General features: G+C 40.2%; 1 protein-coding gene across 2 annotated transcripts in view; it reads left to right on the top strand.

Annotated features, from left to right (window-relative positions):
• The window catches only part of gpr153 (G protein-coupled receptor 153), a 49,169-nt gene that overhangs the window by 16,537 nt on the left and 4,773 nt on the right, over positions 1–27,859 (top strand). For both annotated transcript variants that reach the window (XM_074642578.1, XM_074642579.1), the window contains exons 2-5: positions 3,595–4,237; positions 10,656–11,085; positions 20,527–20,716; positions 24,764–24,948. In XM_074642578.1, coding sequence (XP_074498679.1) covers positions 3,864–4,237; positions 10,656–11,085; positions 20,527–20,716; positions 24,764–24,948 — 1,179 coding nt within the window. In that variant the 5' untranslated portion in view covers positions 3,595–3,863. The remainder of the gene's footprint in view (positions 1–3,594; positions 4,238–10,655; positions 11,086–20,526; positions 20,717–24,763; positions 24,949–27,859) is intronic.

Raw genomic sequence — 27,859 nt, 5'->3', positions numbered from 1 at the left:
GTTTAATTTCTAACAAGACATATTTTATAAGCTCTTTGTATGTTTTGTGTGCAAAAATCGTATATAAATTGTTATAGAAACAGTCAGTGGTCATGTCTACAATGTTGAATCCAGCGGTACGTGTCCACCAGGTCCGACGAGGACAATAGAGGACGCGCTGCTCCACTCAACTGGCCATTCAAGAGGTGACGTACCCTATCATTGAATGCTCCTGATTGCTCGTAAACTTTCTGTTATTCCGTCTAAACAATCCACCAAAAGCTACTTCTGAAAACATTTAAAGTGAGAAACAGGCGATGATGTCGCAGCTGAATCTGGTTTCATTTAACTAGAACTAGATCGCCAAGATTAGATGGTCCAAGTTTCGTTAGACGGATGCGTCGTTCTGGACCTGCTTTCCATAGGAAATTAATGGAAAACATTGAGATGCCCTCAGTCATCGGTGAGTGGAACTGCCGACGTGCCGACCAGTCGTGTAACTTCATCACTCAGTGACAGACTTTTGTGTTTGTAGCTCTGCTCCTCTGCAGTGTTGAAAGGCTTGGTTACATTCAGTGTTTATTTCAGGAGTGCTTTTCTGATCCGTGGCTCTGCAACTGGAGAATAACACAGTGACCTGGACAGAAGATGGGCTCTGTAGTCGGCTGCATGCATTAACAGAAAAGGGTCAGGGTGACACAGTAAAGCATATTCCCACCATGAGGAAGATGAGGAGGAAGAGGAGGTGGAGTGGGGAAATACACAGAGAACTCAGGTGCTGCAGCCATCCGTGATGATGAGTGATGTGAGAAGGTGAAATTGTGTTTTGTGAAATAACCCGGAGGGCTGTGAGGGAACTCGTGATCCATTCTGAGTCCAGGACCTGAAAATGTGTTGAACTGGAACTCAGACTGAGTCTGAAAGTCACATTTCTCGACTACTTTGGTCTGTTCTGTTGTTTTGAAAATGGTTCTCACTGTGACCAGACTTAACTCCTCATTAAGAAACCCTCCTGTTCCTCCATAATATCATATTTATTATCGTATGCTCTCTGGTAGCCCGATACTTTGACTAAGATGGCCTTCCTGCATCTGTCTTTGTTGCTTCTAAAAACAGATTTATGGTATTTTCCAGTATTTTGACAGCGTTACTATGTTTAGTGTTTGACTCAACTTGAGTTTTCAGTCAACAGACAGACTGTAGCTCCGTCCGTCCCAACCACCCGGGGATTCCTGGATCAAAGCTATGAATCACTCTTTTTATATCTCAGCCTGGTTTAAGGTGTTTTCTGAGGGTGTGATGATGCTTCCTAACACAGTGTGTTTCCTTTGATTGTCTCCATGGTGAAATGTTGCTTTGTTGTTATCTTTGTTAAATCTATTTTTGTGTTTGGGTTGTCTAGATTCACACTGCAATATCACAATTGAACAACTTGTAAACAAAAGTCACATGGACCAGGATTTAGACAGTTATTACACAGCTTTGTTGAGTACTCGGTTCTGATTGGTCAATCGCAGCGTTCTACGACCTGTTATTCCTTTTATAGCAGACCGTTGCTATGTATAGCAGACCGTTGCTACGTATAGCAGACTGTTGCTACGTACAGCAGACCGTTGCTATGTACAGCAGACCGTTGCTACGTATAGCAGACTGTTGCTACGTACAGCAGACCGTTGCTATGTATAGCAGACCGTTGCTATTTATAACAGACCGTTGCTACGTATAGCAGACCGTTGCTATTTATAACAGACAGTTGCTATGTATAGCAGATTTTGACAATCTGCAACCGCACCACTAGAGGCCACTAAATCCTACATACTGTCCCTTTAAGAGTGAATCCAGTCTGTGTTTTGCCCTCAGTTCAGTTCGTTATTCTCGACTTGGCTGTCAGCTGTAATTCTGGTGTGTTTATATAGTACCATTATTTCATTATTTCTGTTAATGCAACTCTTAATACGCAGTTTCTTGTTGAACCAGTAGAATGTTTCCGTACGTGTTTACAGGACCACCTCCTGATTCGTGATGTAGTTACATACTGTACGTCCTGAGGAGCGTATAGATGCTGCTTCATAACCTCCCGCTGACAGATATTTAGGGGTGCTATTATCGGAGTGTGAGAGAGTGAGAGAGGAGGATTGGATCGGAGCAGGGTGACGATGACGTGGTTCTTGTCATTTCCAGTGTCCCCTCTTGGGGGGTCTTGCCTACAGCACATCAGCGTGTGGACAAGCCAAAAGACAGGAAATAGATGTGACAACACGCTCCAGCTGTGCCAAGCATTTTTCACCCAAAGTCATCCTCTTCTGATTATTCTCTGGCTGAAGCTCTGTTGGGATGGAATTGCTCATAAAAACGGACCAAAACTGTAACAAGACAATTTTTTTTAGTGTGTGTTCTTTCGATGACTCCTTGTAACAGGATTGCATAAGATTCATTTATGTTATGTCACCGTTTTTTAAGGAGTATAGGGTTGGGACGAAATGACAGGAACACCTAACAATATAGTGAAGCCCTGAACATCAACACAACAAACTGTTGCCTTAAACACGCTGTAGAGTAGGATAAACAACTCACAATTATAGAGGTGTGAGAAAATATCGAAAATATTGAGTATCATATTGTGTTTTGCAATACTGTATACTTTCTCAAAAACACGATTGATTTTTAATTCATAATTTACATGCAAAGATTAATTCAGTCAATACTTACTTGCATTAAAAAGTAAATTTTTTTTAACTTTTTCTTAATTTTATGCATATGGTGGTTTGTCCTTTATACTATGAAAGTTTTCCTAAAATTATATCTAAAAAATTGCAATATATTAAATCGTAATAAACCACGAATTGTATCACCAGATTCTTGCCAACACACAGCTAAAGAAAAACCCATCACACTTTTGAAGAGCCCAACATGAAGTCTTGTTTGCTTTGTCTTAAAAATCCAAAATATATTAAATTTCGTGCTATAAAAGCAGCAAATCTTCACAATTAAGAAGCTGGCATCAGGGGATGTTTTGTGTTTTTGCTTGATGAATGAAAATTAATTGATTGATTGTTAAAATGATTGTAATTTTTAATTTTTTTTTAATTGACTAATTGTTTCAGCACTTAACTGTAAATTTTACCAAATGGTAGCTTATTTATTTCAGGACGATCCTCTAGCATTAGCATTTGTTTCTGTTATTTTGCAGCAGTTTTTTGTGTCAGTTGTTCCCATCATGCCTCCATTCAGTAGAAAATAACAGTTGCATACATACTCGCCAACCCTCCTGATTTTCCTGGGTGACTCCCGTTTTTCATCGCACCTCTCCAAATCCTCCCTTTTTATAAAGTCTCAAGGTTGGCAAGTATGGTTGCATATGACTGTAACTTAATGCCCTTCTCTATCATATCACTTGCAGCATTATTAAAATAGGCTCTGCTGACTGTTGTGTCTTAATCATAAGAAGTTGATGTCTTCCAGTATTAGCGGTAATAGTTAAACTGCTGTGATTAACGTAACCCTATTAGTTCACTGGGATGAGGGATTATGTGGGATGAAGGATTATTCTGAATTGGACTGACTGATATTATTTTCTGTCTCTGATCGCCGTGTGATTTCTCTCCCCCTCTCCAGCCTCAGGCTTGTAAGGGAACTGGCCCGGCTCTTCCATCCTCCCCCCCTATAACATCCCACTGTCGCTCCTCCACGGCGTCCCCTCCCTGCCGTGGCCGTCCCATGGAGAGTGCACGCCCAGCCAGATAGGATGCCTGCCTCGCCCGACGTCCTGCATCCCCTCCTGCCCATCACCACCACCACCACCACCTCCTCCTTCTCCTCGCGTGTACCCGCTCTTGCCAACAGTTCCTTGCGGCCCCCGAGGCTCCGCCCCGCCCCGCTCCAACATGGTGGATGAGGTGACCACCATGAAGGATGACGTCATCAACGCCAACACGCTGGCTTGGCTGGTCTGCTCGGGCGTGTCCATCCTGGCCAACACCTGGAGCATCCTCAGCGTCAGCGCCAAGCAGAAGAAGTGGAAGCCGCTGGAGTTCCTCATCTGCACGCTGGCGGGCACGCACATCCTCAACATGGCCATCCCCATCACCATGTACTGCGTCATAACGCTGCGCCGTCAGCATTCCAACTACGAGTGGAACGAGGGACTGTGCAAGGTGTTCGTCTCCACCTTCTACACTCTCACGCTGGTCACTTGTTTCTCCGTCACCTCGCTCTCCTATCACCGCATGTGGATGGTACGCTGGCCCGTGAACTACAGGTAAGACGTCGTTATCTTGTGTATGCCGTTCAGATTACGCTCTTAAAGGGATAGTTTGGGTGTTTTGAAGTGGGGTTGTATGAGGTACTTATCCACAGTCAGTGTATTACCTACAGTAGATGGCGGTCAGTACGCCTCCAGTTCGGAGAAAAAGACAGGAGTACCAGCATGGGAGCAAAGCAATGTACTGCTGTGGACGGGGCCGGCAGCAAAACGGATTTTAGCTACCTAATTTTATCCACAGATCACGGAGGTTGCTGGTCTACCGATGCCTTGATCGGTTAGTTTGTGTTGTATTATTGTTTGACTTTGGTTAGTTCGGATTCACCAAAGTCACACAATAGCACAAACAAACTAACAGATCGAAGCAGCGATAGACCAGTGACTCCAGTGTTCTGCGAGGTAAGAATACAGTCTGGTGGCTTTGGCAGTACATTGCTTTGCTTCCATGCCGGTAACTCTTGTCTGTTTCTCCAAACTGGAGGCGTGCTGACCGTCATCTACTGACTATGGATATGTACCTCATAGAACCCCACTTCAAAAACACTCGAACTGTCCCTTTTAATTCAGGTGCTACCATTTTCAAAGGCTATGTCACCCAAATTACAATCTTATATCGTGTAGTATCTGGACAGGAATCATTCCACTAGAGATAACTTTGCCTGTATTCAGGTTTTGAGAGGTCTGCCTCTGAGATTTCTGCCTTCACCTCAATACAAAAAATTCTACAGGAACATTTCTTTCCAGAAACAATATCCTGGTCACACCGAATAATCCAAAGACTTCACTGTAAACAGTTTTTATTGGAACTACTTTCTGCTGTGTTCGACCATCTATTTTTCTAAAATTCTTAGCAATAGACTTTGTAAAAATAAGCAAGTCTCTCCATAAACACATTCTGACATTTTAAGCTGTACATTTTTGACCCCTCGCTGCATTTCTGAGCAGATCCCTGAGATTGGACGGGGGACACAGTCTAGATTAGTGTCACTGTGTTTGAGGGGACGTTCTGCATCAGGTGAAACGTCTCTCCTGCCGGTGCCAACACCTCTACCGGTTGCAGTTATTTGGGGTAACGCCATGTTAAAACCTTCTAGACTGAGCATCTGCCAGCTTCATTTGGCTCCTCACAACCAGCGATATTACTAAGTAACACTGAATAATAAAGATCAGGCTAACCTCACGTTAACAGTCAGCACCCTGCTGCAGTAACACCATTTCGGTCTCGTTAGATTCCCCGAGACATCTGCTGTTCACAAGTAATCAGATGTTCTGAACATCGCGGCTTCCTTTGAAACAAGATTTGGATGCTATTTCTGTCTGTTGTCAGGGATGCTGCTTTAACATGACCTGTTCTGAGGGTTATTAAAGGTTCTCTAGATGATATCCAGAGCTTGAATATAGCATCAAACAACTACATGCTATGTAAAGATACAGAGGAATAGTGTCTACCTGAGCAGAGGATGAAGTCGCTCTCCATCTGTGTGTGTTGTAATCCGTGCTTCTCCGTACTTTGTTGACGTAGCCGAGCCGGCCGCTTCATGCGCCACTGAGACACTTTCATAGGAATGAACGTGGCCCCGCCTCCAACGCTGTATCCAGTTCTCTTTATACATCCATGCTGCCACTCCGGCAGCTTTCTGTGCAGCCTCTCTTGGTCCCGGCCGCACGCAACAGCTGCTCGTGGCTTTTTATAGATGGATGGTGGCTGGTTGTTTTGTTTAGCACACCCGTAGCTACACCACAGGGCCGCGCGTGCCTTTTAGTGCTATTGAGCGTGCACTACTTGCTAGCTCACAGCAGCCGCTCTGCACTGCTCTCATACGGCGGTTACATCTGATAACGCCGTCCCGACCGACGGCTAGCTTAACACTGTTAGCTCTCTCAGCAGTGTAACCGTTGTTTCCACTGTTAACGCTGTTAGCACCGTTAGCTGCGAACCACCGGCTCAGCCGTTGCCATGTTGAGAGCCGTGCAGAGACAATAAAGAAAGCTCCCATCTCGCATTTAGCACCTTTTAAGAAGCAGCCGTTATATTCTTCTATATGATACAGTGCTTTTGGTTATTGTTTGATTTGAAAATTACTTTTGCAACCACATTTAATGACTCAATAATACTATTATGTTGTGAAGTGTGTGTGTCATTAAAACCCAGAGATTTGTTATGTGATGTCTGAAGAGCAAATACTGTTGTAAATACAGGCAGAGCACATAAGAATCTGTGTTCGTCTCTGCACAATACAAACAAGCTACTCTATGTGTCATTGAAATGGTGCAGAAACCGGTGCTGTGGTGCATGTGGTGAAGATCAGCATTCTGGTGCCCCGCTCTTCCTCCTCTGCTGCAAAACAAAGAGTGATTTTACTTCCTGTGGCATGAGGCCTGCAGATGCACAGCCCGTAGTCAGCTTTGCCAATTTTGCAGATAAGCAGACGTTCAAATAAGATATGCAAACTTCCTTTTTAAATCTATGCTCAATCTTGCTATCTATATTGCTTGTGCAGCTGTCATTATTGGCTGATGCCCACGCAGAGATATCGGGCTTTACTCAAATGCCGCTATCTCCCTCATCTGACTATACTCTCTCTCATCTGCTGTCTGGAAACGTTGACTTTTCCTCTCAGCGACTCCTCTTCTTGTTTCCAAGTCACTTTTAACAATGATACGGCGGTGGAGTGATAGCTCGGGCGATGCGCCGTGTAATTGCTGTTCATCTTTCATTTAAATCGCTCCACGTTGGTCCTGCTGAGGTAGCATGGCTGCCTCGTCTCTGACATTAACACGCACCGAAGGCCTGAATTATGAATTCCAACCTTGTACTTCGGCAGCTGTTCTCATCATCCTGCGCTCGCTATCTCTTAGGAGCTTTTCCCCCTCACAACGCTCTCTCTCTCTCGCTCTCTCTCTCTCTGGTAATAGATTCAAGCAGCTTGGTGACGTAACTCCTCCATCATATGTACCCCAGGCACATTCAGGAAAGGCTAGCATAATTACTCACAGTGACAACAAGACCTACTTGTCTTTGCACAAAGCCATAGAGCAGAGAGAGAGAGAGAGGATGCTGCTGCTGCCCCCTCTGTGCCGTTTCTACTGTGTCAGTTCATGGAAGCTAATGCATTTACAAATATTTTAACTCTGGGTTTTTTTAACTCGGTTTGTGTGTGAGGAGTTGCGTTATATCCAGCCAGCGCTCCTCCAGAGGATTTTAATGAGAGGAAGAAGAGGATCGCCGACATTAAGGGAGACAGATTGAGTTTCCTGCCAAAAACTGCTCCTGGACAACTGACTTAACGGAGAACTAACTGTATTCCTTCCCGACACAAACGAAGCAGGAGACGTGCATTTATTTAAACTGTCTCTACATGTCCCCTGTTATATTATATCTACCTTTTAAAGGAGGCCAATTTATAAATGCTGGACTGAAGTGGAAATGAAATTAAAAAGCCATGAAATAGACTGTATCTGGGTGTCCCAGCAATGAAATTGTTGTTCAAATTTGCAGTGTAATGCTTAATAACTATATGCACAGGGTTATTACCCAATTTAACATAAAAAATAATGACTAAATAATGTGATTTAATAAGATTTATGGAGTATTTTATGGGTCCAAACACCACTTTTCTTCATGTCCCACAACTCTGGTCTTAATGTTGAGACACATAAAATGAGCTAATTCAGCTATAATATGACATTATTTCAAATGGAATAGTTTCGTATACATATTAATTTACACCATATTAAAATATTTTTTTTGTTTACAAATCATTTATAAGATTTTCTCATCTAAATGGGCCTGTCCCATACCTCTGAGTCCTTACCGCGACACTGAACAAATAGCATAGTAAAAGTTTTATTCAAAGCCAAACAAGTGTAGTTTCCATGGAAACAGAAGTTAGGAAGTGAGCACATGGATGACAGGCCACCCATAGAGGTGACCCTCAAGATCTCTCGAGAAAAACAAGGTGAAGGTCACCTTTTCTTCTTCTTCTTCTTCTTCTTACCATACAGCTTAGTAACATTTAAACAGTAACTTCATATTACTGTTGAATTCATGTATATTAGACGCTAAGAGTCAAAGCTAACGTAACACACCTCGCTAGCTGCCATTTATCTGCAATATTAGCAAAAATGTAATTTCCACGACAGCTTTAGATGTTGACGTAAAAACATTAGACATTAGAATTGCAATATCTGTCATAAAAAAACAACATATTTTTTGTGTAAGAAGACTGACATCTATGGTTACTGTCTAAATTATTCAGGGTGTAGAGAAAATCAGGAAACTACGACGGAGTATTAGGGCCACATTGAGGGGGGGAAAAATCGGAGATTTCGAGAATAAAGTCATAACTTTACGAGAAAAAGAGTAATTTCCTCCTCTAAAGAGTCAGTTCCTCCATCAGGTCCGTGTGGTTCTTTCTTCAGAATAAACGTAGTTTGTTGCACAATCTTTTCCAGGTCCTGATACTGATGATGATGATGTGGTGCTGATGAGCCAAAAGATTTGGTTATTTGTGAAACCTAAACGAAAGTATAACTTCACAAGATGCTCCTCATTTTCGCACAGACTGCTCTATTTCCCCTCTAAAATAACATGTACAATTACTGCTTTATAATATTATGACTTTATTCTCATTACGATTTTTTTTCTCTTAAATTTATGACTTTTTCCTTGAAATCTCAGATTTATTTTGTTAACCTCAATGTGGGCCTAATACTCTGTCGCATGAACCCCCCTAATTTTTAGATAATGTTTTTATAATCAATATTTACAATGATGCTCAAAGCTTGATGAAAATTAATTTAAATGTCTTAAAAATATAATCAAATTTTAAAAAAGGGAAATGAACATTATTGTAATTTTGCGGTAACAACATTTAGTAAGAACAAGTGATGAGGACCATAAAAAATAAACATGTTAGAGAGTAAAATCTTAACCACTATCCATAGAAAATTCATAGAGGTTGATATTGGTTGGATTGGCCTGCTTGTATGATTGGTGGCTAACGCCTTGAACAGCTCAACGGTGTTTTATAGGTGCGAATGTTTTGCTGGGAAAGCACAGTCTTTCATCAAGTTTTGGAAATGGGAACACCAGTAACTGCCTGCCATATTGTTAGATGTACGTATGCTGTTCAAACCTTGAAAAGTGCCACACCACCGCAGGACACAAACGCATTCAGCAAATTGCTCGACTGTAACAATTACTCGGAGGTGAGAGGAAATAGAAATCCCTTTTGCGCTGAGATAGACCTAGATGACAAATAGACCGAGGGACGTGAAAAGCAATCTTTTGCCATCAGCGAAGCATTGATTTACCTCCGTTCAACTCCAGTTTATCAGAGTGATGAATGTTTTGGATGGTGCTTTTGCAGCTTATACGTCCCAGGTGCAGATCTTTTATGTTTATAGTGCCGTTTTCCGCCGACGTTCTCAGTCAGACGTATTTCTTCACCACCAGTTTGCTCGGTGTAAAATATAACTGCACTGTCAGACCTCTCACTAGTGCCCTTTTGAATTACTTTATGCAACTTATGAGTTCACACACAGGTGAGTGGTGTGTGCTGTGCAATGTGCCTTAAATACTATTAGGGGGTCACCTTTCTCACCTTTCACAATCTCCTGCTGCAGGAACGAGTCCTAAAACCCAGAAATGAGTTAGCATTTTAGCCCTTCCTGTTCCCTCATCTGGAAGTCAATGGGTTTTTAGTTAGATGCCTGAAATAAGGTCTGTGGTTAACACAAGCTTAAAGGCAGTGTTGACGATGTTCTCCAGTAGACAGTATTTGTTATATTGGTTGAAATGGTCTTTACACCCCGACAGCGATCCATTACTGATGAGCTCTGAAAAAGGACTGGAGAGGGAGCCGTCATCTGTAGCTGCTGTAATCCTGTAAAAACGTCTACCAATCACTGCCTCGCGGTCCGCTTGGAAATAACCAATCGGATGCCTCCCTGCTCGTACTCTACCCTTGGCGTGCACCAGCCTGAACTCAAAGCGCGTCGCCGTTTGAAGAGAAAACTCAGCCCTGCAGTAGCACTGCCACGGTTACTTGTCATGAAGTAGCGTTGTTGAGTTGAGGTCCTCTCTCCGCTCTGTGTCTATGCTCTATTAGCTTTCCAACATCGTCGACGTCATCCCTGCACCCCTCTGTGCAGTCTTTTTTTTACAGGTTCTATTTTGAAGTTTGTTAAAGTTTTTGAAACATATACTTTCAGTATTCGTGGTCCAAGCACCTGCACAGTTTGTGTTAAAGTTCCCTAGCAGAAGTCGTTTCCAGATCCACCAGTATCGGAGTCGAGGTCCACCTGTTTAACACCCTTATGAGCTACAAGACGTACAGCAGAAAGAAAGCCAAGGCCCATTTCACTTGCAGTTTGACTTACTTTGTGCTAAAATCTGTGTTTCTGCTTCCAGGCTGAGTAACACCAAGAAGCAGGCGGTGCACACAGTGATGGGCATCTGGATGGTCTCCTTCATCTTGTCCACGCTTCCAGCGGTGGGCTGGCACGACACCATCGACCGCTTCTACACCTCCGACTGCCGGTTCATCGTGACGGAGATCGGTCTGGGCTTCGGCGTGTGCTTCCTGCTGCTGATCGGCGGCAGCGTGGCCATGGGCGTGATCTGCATCGGCATCGCTCTCTTCCAGACCTTCTCCATCCAGGCGGGCCACAACGCCGACAAGAACAAGTTCAACGTCCCCACCATAGTGGTGGAGGACGCCCAGGGGAAGCGCAGGTCATCCATCGACGGATCGGAGCCTCTCAAGACGTCGCTGCAGATCACCTACCTGATCAGTGGGATCGTCTTCATCTACGACTTCCTGACTGGCTTCCCCATACTGGTGAGTACACTGTTTAAACGTGATTGAAGCTTATGATGGAGGTGGTCTGAGAGCCAGCCAGTTAAAAGGACTCATCACATCGACTAACAGGTCAAACTTCAGTCGTAGATGTTAGACTTCTGGATCAGTTAAGACTGAGTGTGCATGTTTTCAGGCATTCATCAGTGTTTTGTAAGATTTCTAGAGTTCACGTAGCCCCAGATTGCACTTCTCATGTCTTATCATGACGTTAGATTCACAGAGCTAAGCATCTGTTTTTCTAAAACACTAATCCCTAGTGATCTTTCAAAAACCCAGAAGGTTGTCAAACAACACTGCCTGCCTGTTTGGAGGTATTTCCAGAACTCTCAAAGACTCTTCTGCCCATTTGGATCAAAAAAGATGTTGTCTTCTGCACGGTAAAAAAAAAAAATCAGTGTTTCCCAAATTGCAACTGTACTTCCTAATCCAAACAAACATGGTAGCTGCAAGAAACATATCTCTTTCAGTGGGCAACTTCTGGATCTGTAAAGTGAAGTCAATGCTGAAGTACCTTAAACTTGCATTCTCTCTAACAGCCAGCAGGGGGCGACTCCTCTGGTTGCAATAAGAAGTCCGATTGTATAGAAGTCTATGAGACAATGAGCCTACTTCTCTCTTGATTTATTCCCTCAGTAAACATTGTAGACATGAGTTTATGGTCTCAATCTCTAGTTTCAAGTCTTCTTCAATACAGCATGATGTTCATTTAGTAAATTATGGTCCCATTTAGAGTCAAATAGACCATAAAGCAGGGGATGCTTTAGGGCGGGGCTACTTTGTGATTGACAGGTCGCTGCCACGGCGTTGTCCAGTCTGGGAGTTGTCCGTGTTTCCGTCTTACAGCTTAAACGAAAAAACGTCTTATATTCAGCGTTCGGTTAGCGTTCGGTTAAACTTAGCTCCACCCTCTTGTGTCACTTCTGGTTGCAAAAAAAACAAGATGGCAACGGCCAAAATGATGAACTCGAGACTTCAAACCAACGGGTGACCTACGTCCACTTCTTCTATATACAGTCTATGATCTCCTTGCTTGTTTCATTTGACGCAAGAAAAATGCTTTTTTTTATACATATAAATAAATTGAAAGAACATTATTATAAATAATTGTTCCTGATAATAAAACTTTCAGTTTAGGTGATGTGTTGAACAATAAGACATTTACAGCCTCAGAGAAGCATTAAGAATAATGTCCCGACCACTTTACAGTGTAGCTTTAAACCTGACAAAATAAATTCATATGAAGTTAGGTTTTGTTGTGTTATGATTATGACTTATAGCTATTCACAATAAGGACTTGTATGTACAGTATTTTCACGTTGGCGTGTATAGAAAGAAACGCGCACTAGAATACAGTGAGATCTGGCCGATGGCAGCCATTTTTTGTGACCTCTTCACTGCTCAGACTGTTTGCTTCGGGTGAGGGAGGTTAATTGAGTCAGAGAGAGAGAGAGAAAAATTAAACATTAAGGAGAAAATAACGGTTTGAGGGTGGAGTTTATCCACTGTAGCTCCTGCTACCATACTGTTTTATTATTTACATGAGCTGAAATGTTTCCGCTCATCTGGGGTTTTAAGTAGGTCAGGCTTCGTGTGGTGTGTGTCTTTATATACAGTCTGTTGGAGGAGGTAAGGGCTGTTTATATAACCCCAGGTACAGGTCACAGTTGAGCACTGGAATCATCTTCCCTCTGTTGTCTTTTAGGGAGCTTTAAAACTACAGCGTAACTTCTCTCTCCCTCCACTTCCTCTGGAAACTGATCCTTCAAGTGCATTATCAGTGGGTGAATGAGTGAGCTTTGTTTCAATGCTTCGCCATTTGGTTTGCAAATTCCACCCTCAGGTTCTCATTCATTTTTAAACAAGTCAGTTCATCGGTTGTCTATATGCAGACGTGAGAGCCCGTGGACGGCTCCAGGCTTCATTGCTTATTGTGCGATGCAGCCAAACCAGCCATCATGTCATCTTAAAAGCAAGTCAACATGGTATATTTTTCCATAAGGAAAATGTACTTTGACAGTTTACCCTCTGCTCATGTTAAAGCCACATGGATTAGTATGTCGAAAAAACAAACAAAAAAAGTCATGGTATAGTATGTCAAAAAAAATAAAAATAAAAATCATAGTATAATATGTCGAAAAAAAAAAAAGTCATAGTTTAGTATGTCGAAAAAAAAAAAAAGTCAGTTTAGTATGTCGAAAAAAAAAAAGTCATAGTTTAATATGTCGAAAAAAAAGAAAAAAAAAAGTCATAGTTTAGTATGTCGAAAAAAAGAAAAAAAAAAGTCATAGTTTAGTATGTCGAAAAAAAAAAGAAGTTATGGTATAGTATGTCGAAAAAAAAAAAAAAAGTTATGGTATAGTATGTCGAAAAAAAAAAGAAGTCATGGTATAGTATGTCAAAAAAAAAAAAAAAAGTTATGGTATAGTATGTCGAAAAAAAAAAAAAAAGTCATAGTATAGTATTTCGAAAAAAAAAAAAGTCATAGTTTAGTATGTCAAAAAAAAAAAAAGTCATAGTTTAGTATGTCGGAAAAAAAAAGTCATAGTTTAGTATGTCGAAAAAAAAGAAAAAAAAAAGTCATAGTTTAGTATGTCGAAAAAAGAAAAAAAAGTCATGGTATAGTATGTCGGAAAAAAAGTCATGGTATAGTATGTCAAAAAAAAAAAAAAAAAAGTCCTAGTATAGTATGTCGGAAAAAAAAAAGTCATAGTTTAATATGTCGAAAAAAAAGTCATAGTTTAGTATGTCGAAAAAAAAAAAAAGTCATAGTTTAGTATGTCGAAAAAAAAAGTCATGGTATAGTATGTCAAAAAAAAAAAAAAAAAAGTCCTAGTATAGTATGTCGAAAAAAAAGAAGTCATAGTTTAATATGTCGAAAAAAAAGAAAAAAAAAAGTCAGTTTAGTATGTCGAAAAAAAAAAAAGTCATGGTATAGTATGTCAAAAAAAAAAAAAAAAGTCATAGTATAGTATTTCGAAAAAAAAAGAAGTCATAGTTTAGTATGTCGAAAAAAAAAAAAAAGTCATAGTATAGTATTTCGAAAAAAAAAGAAGTCATAGTTTAGTATGTCAAAAAAAAAAAGTCATAGTTTAGTATGTCGAAAAAAAAAAAAAGTCATAGTTTAGTATGTCTAAAAAAAAAAAAAAAGTCATAGTTTAGTATGTCGAAAAAAAAAAAAAAAGTCATAGTATAGTATGTCGAGAAAAAAAAAGTCATAGTTTAGTATGGCGAAAAAAAAAAAAAGTCATAGTTTAGTATGGCGAAAAAAAAGAAAAGAAAAAGTCATGGTATAGTATGTCGAAAAAAAAAAAAAAAAAGTTGTATAGTATGTCGGAAAAAAAAAAAGTCAGTATAATATGTCGAAAAAAAAAAAAGTCATAGTATAGTATGTCAAAAAAAAAAAAAAAAAAAAGTCATAGTACAGTATTCATACACTGATGGCAGAGGCTGCCATGCAAGGTGCCAACCTGCCCATGAGGATCTGATCTAAATACTTATTCACACACCGATGACTCAGCCCTCAGGAGCAGTTTGGGGTTCAGTATCTTGCTCAAGGACATGTGACCGGAGGAGCCGGGGATCGAACCACGACCTTCCAATTTATGGACGACCTCCTCTACCTCTTGAACCACAGCCGCCACCTTAATAGAACTGTCTATTAAGGTGTGTGGTTACCTTCTAGACACGACCGCGTTAGCCTCTGGCCAGCAGCAGTATAGTGTGTCTCAAATACTCGCTGCCTTCATAACCCAGCTGCACACGGACCACAGAGCGATGTGCCGAGGCTTCTCAGGTCTGGTAGAATCTAATGTTAACGTTATCTTTGTTGATCCAGTTCGTTAGCTTGCTTCCATGGCTGCAGAAGGCTGTGTTTGGCGTGACAATTGGTTTCATATGTGGCAACGGGGTGTTGAAATGGGCAGTGGATGGGATCACACCGGCCAAAACAAAAACAGACGTTCTGAACCGGAATGGAAATTTCAAAGGAGAACATACTGGCTGTAGCATTGAAGTGTTATTGTTCAGCATGTTTCCTTAATCTCTGATGACATATCATGGTAATTTTATGCTTTATTACAGTAAATCTAATGACATATTGGTCCTTTTAACTTCAGTTGTCTATTAATGGTTAGAGGAGGTTTTGTTAGATGACATTTGACTTGTATCACTTCTAAGTGGGAGATGTCAAAGCATCCATCGGTTTATATATCGCCTCAGTTCTGTTATCATTTGTACAAGCCATCTGTTAGTAGTCATTTTCAAATTTGGCAAACCTTTTTTAATTAAGTGTTGTACACCTGAGGCAAGCCAAACAGAAACGTCTGAAAGCAGCACTATCTGCACGAGCCTTTAATGCTGAAATCTGATGCTCACAGCGAGATTACTAGAACTTTAACGCATTAAAATCACAGGAGAAATGTGCTTTAGTGTTCTGAATTACACCGAAAATGATTGTGAATAAAGGTATAGAGGCTGAATGAGTAAAGGTATAGAGGCTGAATGAATGAAGGTATAGAGGCTGAATGAATGAAGGTATAGAGGCTGAATGAATGAAGGTGTAGAGGCTGAATGAGTAAAGGTATAGAGGCTGGATGAACTCCATTATTAAATCCTTGCTGGTAAGAGCAGTTACTCAGCGCTGATGAGCTCACAGGTCTTTAGGCACCATTTCTTTATATAATGCTGTTTAATTAGTTTCATGTTTTTACTCGTGAGGTTCAACAACATCACGCTAGGGCTGGGCGACATGGCCTAAAAATAATATTGCGATATTTTTAGGCAATATCGCGATACACGATATATATCGCCTTTCACCTTTGATGCATACAATCACACCACTATGATGATTCTTGTAGTCCCTGCAGGATATGTCTGCATTAAAACCTTATTGTTCATATTCATTAGTAGTTTCTATTGGAACAATTTTAATCTCGCATGCAAAAAGGGGGAAATCACAAGTTAAATTTAACAAAACAGTATCCAACTACGCTTACCAGCGTTGCGATGTAGTTGTTTACAGCGGCCGTGAATTCTTTCCATTTTGCACTTTTTTTGTCATATGGGATTGCCTTATAAAGCGAGGAAGCCAGAGTCATTTGCCTCTGGGCTGGTTCTGGTTGCGTTGGTCGTGTTTTCGCTACTGTACTCGCTTTGACGCTTCAGTTCTTTCGCTTTCTCCAGGCTCCGGGCTTTCTCTCTCCGCTGCTTCCCTCCATAAACAAAAACACGCCGGCCGAATACATCACACACTCGCCCAGGAGAGAGGTCTGGATGGAGGCGGAGTCTGTGACGTGTTTATCTGTGTCTGTGCGATGGAGCCGGAGGAGAGAAAGAGAGAAGGAAATGCCAAAACCAGACTCATGCCGGCGGGTTGGCTTAAAAACATTACATGACAATTTGTAATCGATGGTAGTCGCGCGTGGGACAAGCCGTGGTATAGCGACTATATTCGATGTATCGCCCACCCCTACATCACGCCTCTATACTGAGATGTTTGAGATCAGGATCAGAGGGGAAACCGCATCCTTGTTGTTTGTTAAGCTGGATGTTGATTTGAAAAGACAGAGGTGTATCACTTTTACAACAACATCCTGTTTCTGTCTGTTTCTGTATGAGTGTGCATAACAGAGAGGGTATTATAGTACTAATATGAAAGATCCTATTTCCATTGCAGCGACAGAAACAACTAAAGTTCTGCTCGCCGCCTTTATGACCTGATGTAATGAGCTATTTAAATGCATGGAAAGCTGTAACACATACAAATGCATCGTGGTACACAGAAATACTGACAAATAGATAAATGAACAGAATAGAATCACCAGATTTTAGGTGCTAAAAAACAAAAGTGTAATTATTTATATGAGCATATACTCAAGAGCTGGTGTGTGAAAGTGAATGCCATTGAGATGTTGTCTTTAAAAAACATTGGCCACCATATATGTATCTACTTATGCAACACCAACACTCATTATATAACTCCTAGTAGTAATTACATCATCACTCATTCAAATAGTAAAGTTAATCTCTATAAAATAAGTAAAAGTATATAATGTCTAATATACTGTACTTGGATAAGCTTTCAAAATACCCGTCGGTGGAAAATACATTAGCTGTAACAACATCAAAACCTGGTAAATCAAGACTCATAATCCCTGGGACGGACACATAGGATGCTCATATTAACAGGTTAGAGCAGCCACACAGCCCGCGTGAGCAGCGTGACGGGTTCGCAGCAAAATTAGAAGCTCCTACATCTATTCTTAACTCAACACTTCCTGTTTCCGTTTCAAAATATCCCTTTAGTGTTTTTTTTTTCTGTGGACAGAATTCCTTCATTTGTAAACACGAGGCTTTTATTCTGAAATATTTGCAGGACAGTGTTGTAGAACATGCAGTGACTTGCATGGCTCCATAAATAAATAAATAAATAGAGTACCAGGTTTAAATTGTGGATTATTATCATTATTAACAAATGAGCTTCTTTGCTTCTTAACCTATTTCTGTCTAAAATAAATATAAATGACTTTTATACTGAAATGAGATAGCCATGATGAATGGCAAACTCTGTGTAGAAAGAAAGAAAGAGCTGGCGGCAGCAGCAGCCCAGCAGCAGAAACGCTGCCGCTGTGGACGCCACATGCAAGAGAGACGCAGCAATTCGGCGCAGCAGCCGTTAACACGCTGTTCATGCATCTAGTGTGGACGCCACATGCTTGAGAGACACAGTTGTTCGGTGCAGCATCCGTTAACACGCTGTTCATGCATCTAGTGTGGACGTCACATGTGTGAGAGACGCAACAGTTCGGCGCGACAGCCGTTAACACGCTGTTCATGCATCTAGTGTGGACGCCACATGCTTAAGAGACACAGTAGTTCGGCGTGGCAGCCGTTAACACGCTGTTCATGCATCCAGTGTGGCCCGGCGTAAGCGTCCAGTAAACCGTTACGACATTTTCTGTTGCCAGAATGAGTGTTTTTATTTTATTACTGTTATGCTCTCTGGCTGCAGCAGGTGATGTATTTTAATAGAATGTGTTTACCTACAGTGTATTTTGTTGTTAGCAGTTTTAAAAGGGGGTCAGCTCAGATCAATATCAGACTTCACAACTTCATCAAGCTCGTTAGTGCTGCTGCTGCTGCTGTGAGTTCACGGTATGACCAGAGGAGGTGACACCCAAGATAATGAGTTTGAGTTAATCAATGTGATCAGTGTCTCTGCCCTGATGCATTAGAGAAGAGGATCAGACCATGAACCTGTCTTTGATGAGCAGATAATGCACTCTGTTGCTTCACTGAGGTAGATAACTCATATTAGCTCTCATGCTTGTTGGTAAAAGGGGTCGTGCCCTAAACAAGGTCACCTTTCCTACACTGAGGAGCGGTTCAGTGCCTGAATACAGAGATGAGATTAATGAATACGATAATTGGATGTATTAATTTAACTCAAAATCCAACGAGTGTCCTGAAAGCATCTGAACCAGTTTCTGATAAATGTCAGAAAACAAACAAAACATCTGAATTAATTCTTCTATTCAAGCTTTCAGCTTGTTGTATTTCACTACTATTCCATAAACTCTATTAATGGGACATGGATTCACTTTTAGATACACAATATAAAATGTTATTACTCATATTTAGTTCATACTGTATATTTATATTGTGAGTTTACATGCTGCATAGGATTCATGGGACGGTTGTGTTACATAGTTAATATTCAGTCATGATGTGAATATATGTTACGTCTACATTTGATCATACTTTGAACTCAGCTTACTTTGAAAGGGCTGAAATGAGTAGTCCATTCATCAATTAGTCAACTGTTTTGATAACCAATTAATTGTTTAAAGGTCCCATATCGTGCTCATTTTCAGGTTCTTACATGTATTTTGTGTTTCTACTAGAACATGTTTACATGCTATAATGTTAAAAAACAACAACTCTATTTTCTTTGTACTGTCTGTCTGAATAAACCTGTATTCACCCTCTGTCAGACACGCTCCGTTTTAATGCATTTAAACATAATTGCAGCGGAATTGCATTGCTGGGCAACAGCTTGGGTCCATGTTTACTTCCTGTCAGCTGATGTCATTCACATACACTGCAACAGGAAATAAACTGGGACACATTTAGAATGTTTACGTTTAAAACCGTGTAATGGTCTAAATATTGTATATTTGTGACATCACAAATGGACAGAAATCCTAACGGCTTGTTTCAAACGCACATTCCTGAATACGGGCTGTCAAATCAAATCAAATCAATTTATTTTTGTATAGCGTCAAATCACAACAGAAGTTATCTCAAGACGCTTTATATGTAGAGCAGGTCTATGACCGTACACCATAGTTTTGAGACCCAACAGGATCCACCAAGCGCATTGTGGCCAGGATGTGTGGCTGTGGCTGTGTGTGTTTCTCTGTATATTAAGCGTTAGGATAGTTTACCAGTATTTATATTTAGCACTTAAACCTGCTTTATAATGTAAAAGACATGAAAATCTCACTTTTTTACAATATGGGACCTTTAAGTCTTTTCTGCATTCTAGCTCCTCAAACGTGAGGATATGCTGCTTTAATATGTTGTATATTATTGTAAATTGAATATTTTGTGATGTTGTTTTTATGCCGTGGCCGGAGGCATTATGTTTTGGGGTTGTCCGCCTGTTACTCAAGGATGAGCTGGTTAGATTTTGGTGGTCAAAGGTCACTGTGACCTCACGAATCACATTTTCAGCCATAAATCAAGAATTCATAAGCTCATTATGACAATTTCACACAAATGTCTGACAGGATAAAATGATGAAGTGATGACATTTTGGACAGACATGGATGTAAACTTCAACTTGACTGGTTGGCGGAGGCGTACAACCACGAGGCGGTGATTCTAGTTTATTATTTAATGACATTTTGTCGACTAAATGAGATTGATTCATTGAAAAAATAATTAACAGATAAATTGATAAAGAAAATAATCATTAGTTGCAACAACGGCCATTGTATTTGTGTCCACTGTATGTCGCAACAGTATGTCGGCTGCTTGTCGGAGTAGTTAAAGATGGGGTCGACGATGTTGGAAAGCTAGCATAATCCGAAAGAAGCATCGCCTCAGGAGCTCCGTCTAAACATCTGGATCTGAACTAAAATATTTTTTTACGGCAGCTTATTTGTCTGTTGAAGTTTTGCAGAGTTTGTTCATATTCTAAAAGTGACTTTAGTTACTTGGTACCCTAAATACAGTAGCAGCAGTAGGTATATACCCATAGTATTATGATATTGTACAGAACGTTGATATGATGGGGTTTGTAGTTTGAACTGCTGAGGTTGATGTTGACACCAGGAACATGGTACTAATACCCATTCAACGAGGTGTGATGTATCTTCAGTTCTGTTTTGTTCTGACCCGTTGCTTACCGTTGCCCAGGTGGTGAGCTTTGCCAGTCTGAAGTTCGACCGCTCCTACAACTGGATGGTGTTGTGTGTGCTGTGGTGCTCCATCGCCCAGTCCATCCTGCTGCCCATGTTCCTCTGGGCCTGTGACCGCTATCGGGCCGACATCCGCATGGTGTGGGAGAAGTGCGTCGCCATCATGTCCAACGACGACGTGGACGAGGGTAAGACACTTTCAGACGTCTCCCTCCCGTCATGCCTTCCTTTTCCCCTCCTCCTCCTCCTCCTCATCCTCCTCCTCCTCCTCCTTTCCAACCTGATGATGTGAATATGGATGATGATTCCTATTACCTCAGACAGCCCAGCGTGGACTAGTAAATGCTCTAAAGAGTAGAGTTTGTGCTGTTAAATGCTCTCTGAGGACTAACTGAATTCTCAACGGAGGTTCTAAAGATAATTTGGTTTATTTTTTGCGGTGTTTCAAATTCATAGACGCTTTGAAGTGAACTTGCAGATAATTTGCTCGAGTTTACAAAATCCAAGTGACAGTTAAAGACGAGGCACGACTCTCGTTTGTGTTGAGAAGTGTTCTGGACTGTCTTTGGCCATAGGAATTACAGTGACCAATGTGATTTATCAACCTGAACAGCTTATCTCTTAGCCTGTAGGGAGTAGTTGTCCTGGGGAAATTGAGGGCCCCGCAATATTGCAGGAAGGGAACATCTTTAGTTTATAGCCTAATGTTTGATAGAGGTTTCTACCTCTCGTCCTTGAGGTGACATCATACTGTAGTATGATGTCACTTTTTGTGATTTACAATCCTCAGAAGTGATTTTATTTTAATCATATTTATGCAACTGAGACATGCTGAAATTCACAAAACTACTTTTTAGTTAAATGCTACACCCGATTCGACTGTTCGATTCGACCGAGAAAAATTACTACAAATATGTAAATATTGGAATTGGTCATCTCAAAAATGGCATATTTGTTGTATTTCCCCCCTTTTCGGGGAATATGGACACCCTTTTCTACCCCGGGCTATCAAAATAATAGGCTATATAATAATTACGACGGAGTATTAGGGCCACATTGAGGGAAAAAAATTAATCTGAGATTTCGAGAATAAAGTCATAGGTTGACAAGAAAAAAAGTCAGTAATATTCTGACTTTTTTCTCCTAAAGTTATGACTTTATTCTCGTAATATTATGAGTTTTTTCTCGTAAAGTTATTATTTTATTCTAGTTAAGTTATGACTTTATTCTCGTAATATTCTGATTTTTTTTCTCTTAAAGTTATGACTTTATTCTCAAAATCTCTGATTTGTTTTCTCTCAATGTGGCCCTAATACTCCGTCGTAAATAATGATGACAACAAAATAAAATATTACAATAAATCATCACAAACATAACAATTTCTTATATTTGCAGCCTATTTAGAGGTACATTTTGTACATTTTGACATTTGGTTCAATTATTATGGAGCTTTTTACAATAGCAATCATGAGTTTGGCTGTTTGTGCATGTTTCTGAAATAAGAATTATACATATTCGGTTTATTTTGAATGGTCATTATTACTTAGTAGGTCTGAAATCAGTGGTCAAATGTTATCATGTGACCTTTTGTTGTTAGGAGATGAAACTGAAGTGACAAAGTGTCTGTTTAACGTAACTTTCTGTACTAAAATATATATTTTCTGTGTTTTTGTATGTGGTGTGTACTTTATAAAATGCTTTACTTTACCATGCTACGAGATCGATGTCATTACAAAACAAAAAGAAATATTGCTGGACTAAGGACGTATTTACCTTGCGGCACTTTTTCTTTTTCACTCCAATGCTTTTAAAACTGGGCAATCTTCCTCTGAACTGCTCCGGCATGAGAGGATGACACAATAAATGGTTCTCCATTTATTTGTTTTGGATCCAGAGGGAAATTGGAACGATTGCAGTAAAGCTGAAAAGCACTTTCATGTCATTATGATGATGGTCATATTTCCCTCAAGTCACAAAGGGATGCACCCGAGTTTTTTTGTTCTGGAAATAGATATAAAATGAATATATGTTTATTTTTTGTTTTGTTTTGTTTTAACTTATTTTGTTTGTGTGATGTGGACTCCCACCTACTGGTCAGATTATAGTGACTTAAAGGTCTTATTGATAACATTTTTATGTGGAAGAATATTTAAAAAATAACATTCACAGAGCTTTTAGAAAGGTGCCGTGGCTTTTCATCAAAAAATATAAGGATTGTGAATTAATTAGGGCTGTCCCGAATACTATTTTTTGCGCTTCGAAAGCTTCGGTGAGTGATATTCAAAGCTTCGCGGCGCAGCGTGGTGCAGCAGGCTGACATGTTCTTCTGTCTGTCTGTCTCTTCTGCCTCTCTGTCTGTCTTCTACATACAACAAACAGCGATATCTGTCTGAAAATAACTAATAACTAGAATGGCACTCGGAGAGCGCAGACCTCCGCCAACGCATGACTTTAAAAACAGATTACAGATCACAGCTGGCGGTACCGTGAGGTGGTCGGCTTATTATTAACACGGTGTGTTTCCGTGTAACGTATCGGCGGATGCCTCTCTCATTCAGCAGCCTTGTTATGTCTGTATAACGTTACACTACGTTGTCTCTCATCCCGTCATCTACCGCTTTGTTCTTTCTCACCGCGGACGGCCAGCAGCTCCCGCACACACATCCACACCATGGGTGGGTTAAGATCCACACACGTATCTCTCTGCTCGAAGAAGGAGGAAGGAGGCGTGGTCACGCATCATCAATGCGTCATCAGTTACACTGAGCATGTGCTATACCCCGTGGTCTTAATGCTCAGGCTGATCAGAATTCTTAAAAATATTCCTGAATCCGGATCATGATCCGGATTGCCACCAAAATCAAATGGATTGTTCATTGTGCCACACCCCACCCCTCTAAAATATTCAAATCATTCAAATCCATCGCGGACTTTTGGAGTAATCCTGCTAACACACAAACCAACAAACCAACAAACAAACGCCGGTGAAAACAGAACCTCCTTCCTAGGTCTTCAGCTTGGTGGAGGTGAAAAACCCCGAAGCATTTAAATGCCGATTTGAAGGTCGGTTACCATGGCAACGGTTGAAGCTTCGAAGCATCCGGGTCAGCCCTAGAATTAATCATTTTTTTAAATGTTGGCGGTTCCAAAATTACTGCTTTGTTTATCTCTGTGGAAGATAATTTATCTGACATTTGGTTCCCACTTCTAACAAGTCTTGCTGCTAGCAATGTTATCAATAGCACCTTTTAAAGAGCAAAATAGTGAATATATTTTAAGGTAGAAGTCTGAATTAAACTGCAAACTTATATGACTAATAGATAAAAACAGAGAAAGAAAGTGGTCCACAAATGAAACATTTCATCGAGGAATCTCAGACACTTTAACAAAATTTGGTCCCAAAATGAGGTCACATGATAATCATAGAAAAGGCTTGTGGAAGATCTCCACAGTTCATGCAAACTGATGACAGCATCTGTCTTTTTTCTTCTCTCTATTGGCACTGTTTTAAACTCAACCCGATCTGAACCCCTTCTCTCCTGTTTCTAACCCCTCCGAACCTTTTTGACCCCCTCCCTCTCGACATCCTCCCTGATAACTGCTCGTTGTCCAGCAGGAGCCGTAACAACACGACTCAGGGCCCGGCCATATTATTATTATTATTATTATTATTATTATTATTCTGTGTGATAATTAACACTGCCAGTTCTCTGCTTTTTTACAGAGGGCTTGCCATGTATAACTCATCACAGTTGTATGTATAAAGGATTGTTTCCTGTTTTCCCAAAGCTACTGACTTGCATGCGGAGCTGCCTGTGCAAATAGCTATTTTCATCTTTCATCTTTTTGGACAAACATTTTCCTCAATATCAGCATTTAACACCCATCTCCAATTGATCTTTAATGAACATGAATGCACTAATTGGGAACTTGATTTAGATTCACTAAAAACATTGTGTGTATGATTTTATTGTTCAGAGTGTAACCAATCAGGGGCTTCTTCTCATCCCCTTACGAAACATTTAAATTGAATTATTGGTCATTTTTATAGCAATTTTTATTTTTTATGATCTAAACCTTATATATTCCAGAGCATCCCCCTAGGCTAAGTCAACCAACCAGAGAACAATTGAACTTGTCTCCCTTATCTATTCGTCTGTCTCTGTCTGTCTGTCTTGTGTATTGAGTCCGTTGCTCTCTAATCCTGACGCTCGTGCTTTTTCTGCACTTTGCAGAAAACAGCCAAGATGGAGGAATTCATGCCGACTTAATATATGACAGACCATATGACTATAGCTCGGCGCCTGAAATCGTGACGGTAGACCGTAATGCCAAGTATGAGTTCTCAACCTTAGAAAGGGGGGTTCCGAAAGGGTATCCATTGAGGGAACATCAGGAAGATAAAATGCAGTATTTGCAGGTATATTTTTTTATTGATTTCTCTTCATTTCTTTTACTTGATCAGTTTGAATAATTTATTGTGCATGGTGAAATGGCCTTGTGTGCCCCTTTGCTTGAATTCAATCAGACATTTTGTGATGCTATCTCTCCCAGATATGCCACAGATTTTTTTTTTTTTTTTTTGTCTTTTTGACATGAATCAAAAAAATACACTCTGGCTGACTAATGTTTGGTAAATATGACCATCGGCAGTCCCATCAACATGTTAGATGTGCTTCATTTATCCACTAGTGTGTCCTAGCTATGGACCTACATTTTATTTTTGTACGAGGGTAAGAGTGTAGTAACCGACTTACCTTCTACATTTCAGGAATCCCTCAAACGTTTCATGAAAGCACTATAAACATTTGCTCATGTTCTACCCAAAAAGCATTGTGTCCATTGGATCCGGCATCCATTCCAGTCAGATGCAGAGCTGTGAAATGCTCCTTTTTCAGCCTGCATTAACACCAAAGCTGCAGCCTTCTAGGACAATCCAACAAAAACCTTATATTCCAACTGTAAACTCCAAGTTCTGGCTCAGAATCCAATATTATCAATATATATAATCATGAAAATGATTGATTAATGATGATGAAAATCTTGCTGGACTTGGCCTGGAAGGCTGTGGTGAGGATAACGTTAGAATCAACTGATGCAACCCCACACAATATTAACTTTTACACTGTGTCATCTTTGTCAGAAACAAGTTTTCTCAGTACGGCCTGCAGCTGAAGCAGTCTGCATACTTGAATAATTTGCTTATTGAATATCAAAAACAATAATAAATAAATGTATTGTTATAACACCCCAGATGTCCGACATTATAATGGACATTTTTAATATTCACTATTCAATTTGACTTTTTTTTACAAAGCCTTGAAACAGAGATGTATACAGTAGCTGTCATTTCATCAGACCGAATCATTACTCCATCCATTGTTTTTGTGTCCGATGCACATCGTCATATGACGGATTAATTTGATTGTAAAGTGATTTTTAGCTGTGTTATTCCTTGCTGTATAGAGTGCTTCAGGGATGACGTATTTCTGTAGGCCAACCAGGAAGTTAGCATCGCCCTGGTTCCCTCCACTAAAAGCCAATGAGATTGTTCCATTGGGTTTTGGATTATTGCAGAAAATAAAGTCTGTGGTAAACACATTTATGATACTAAATGAACGCCACTTTTATGGTTTTTGAAGCGTGAATGCAATTGTCAGAAGTAAAAAGCTAACGTTAGGCTATAAACGAACTACACCACGGTCGCGTGAGTATAAACAACGAGGCTGTAAAGGAGGACGAGTCGGCGTGATGACGTCTCTCATTTAGCCACCTGTTGGCAACCACCTTTTTCAAGACACATAAAGGTTGCGTCTGAAATTCCACACTAACGTGATTTTAGATCTTATTTGTTTACACATATAAAAAAGGTACAAGTAGAGATTACACAAACAACAACAAATGTGATGGAGAGGTGCAAAAAAAAAACCTTGGTGGGGCTCAATCAGGGCAATCTCCGGTCCACTGCATACCTTAATCAATTATTAAAAAGCATGGTAAAGAGATATAGAAGAAGAAAAAAAAGAAAAAGATATTAGCATCACATGCATTCAAAAGACAAAGTTAAATGGAATTAAAGGTCCCATGATGTAAAAAGTGAGATTTTCATGTCTTTTATATTATAAAGCAGGTTTAAGTGCTTTATAAATGCCGTTAAACTATCAAAACGCTCAATATAAGGAGAAATACACACAGCCCGTATTCAAAAATTGTGCGTTTGAAACAAGCCGTTAGGATTTCTCTCCATTTGTGATGTCACAAATATACAATATTTAGACCATTACACGGTTTTAAACGTAAACATTCTAAAAGTTTATTTCCTGTTGCAGTGTATGTGAATGACATCAGCTGACAGGAAGTAAACATGGACCCAAGCTGTTGCCTAGCAACGTAATTCCGTTGCAATTCCGTTAAAATGCACTAAAACGGAGCGTTTCAGACAGAGGGTGAATACAGGTATATTCAGACAGTACGAGGAAAATAATATGTTTTTTGAACATTACAGCGTGTAAACATGTTCTAGTAGAAACACAAAATACAAATATAAACCTGAAAATGAGCACGATATGGGACCTTTAAATCATGTATTTAACTAAAAACCCACTGACTTCCAGACGAAGGAACCGGAAGTGCTAACATGTTAACTCATTTCCAGGTTTTAGGACTCATTCCTGCAGCACTATATTGGTCTCACACTAAGGTTTCGGACATACTATAATATCTCTCTCTGTTTTAGCGTACTAAATAGCCTGTTAGTGTGGAATTTCTGATGCAACCTAAATGTATGATGGGGAAACAAATAAGGGCCCTTTACAGGACGACATTAAAGGCCCAGTTAGACCGTGAATCAACAAAACCCTTCAAATCATTTATCAAGTAGCACCTCCATTTGAGAATTGCTGTGGCACTTCTCAAGTGGTTTGATTGCAGAATAAAGCCTCTTTATCGGCTTTATTGTCTTGTTCTGTGAGTGTCTCTCTTCAACCTGCATCTCAACTCATCCTCATGCTTGTGCTGCCCTCTGCTGTTCAGCCCTCCTCCCATCTCTCTCTCTAACACTCACTCGATGCTACTGTACCGTCTGCTGTCTCATGTCTCTGTATTTACTAAAACCCACCACAGGGGGGCAGGCTGATATCAATCTTGTGGCTCTTGACGTCACCTTGACAAACCCTCTCTCTCTTGCATAGTTGTCAGAACAGAATGGCATGTGAGTATAACATGTAGGGAAACCATCACCTTTTCTTTTTTTTCTCCCAGTTTTCATCTCCAAATAATGGAGGTGAAATACTAGTTCAGTTATAACCATGTTGAAGTATGTTAAAATGTTC

The sequence above is a fragment of the Sebastes fasciatus genome, chromosome 8, assembly GCF_043250625.1.
Source record: "Sebastes fasciatus isolate fSebFas1 chromosome 8, fSebFas1.pri, whole genome shotgun sequence".
Lineage (NCBI taxonomy): Eukaryota > Metazoa > Chordata > Actinopteri > Perciformes > Sebastidae > Sebastes > Sebastes fasciatus.
Note: the sequence above shows the minus strand (reverse complement) of the source record. Positions and strands in the feature narration are given on the sequence as shown.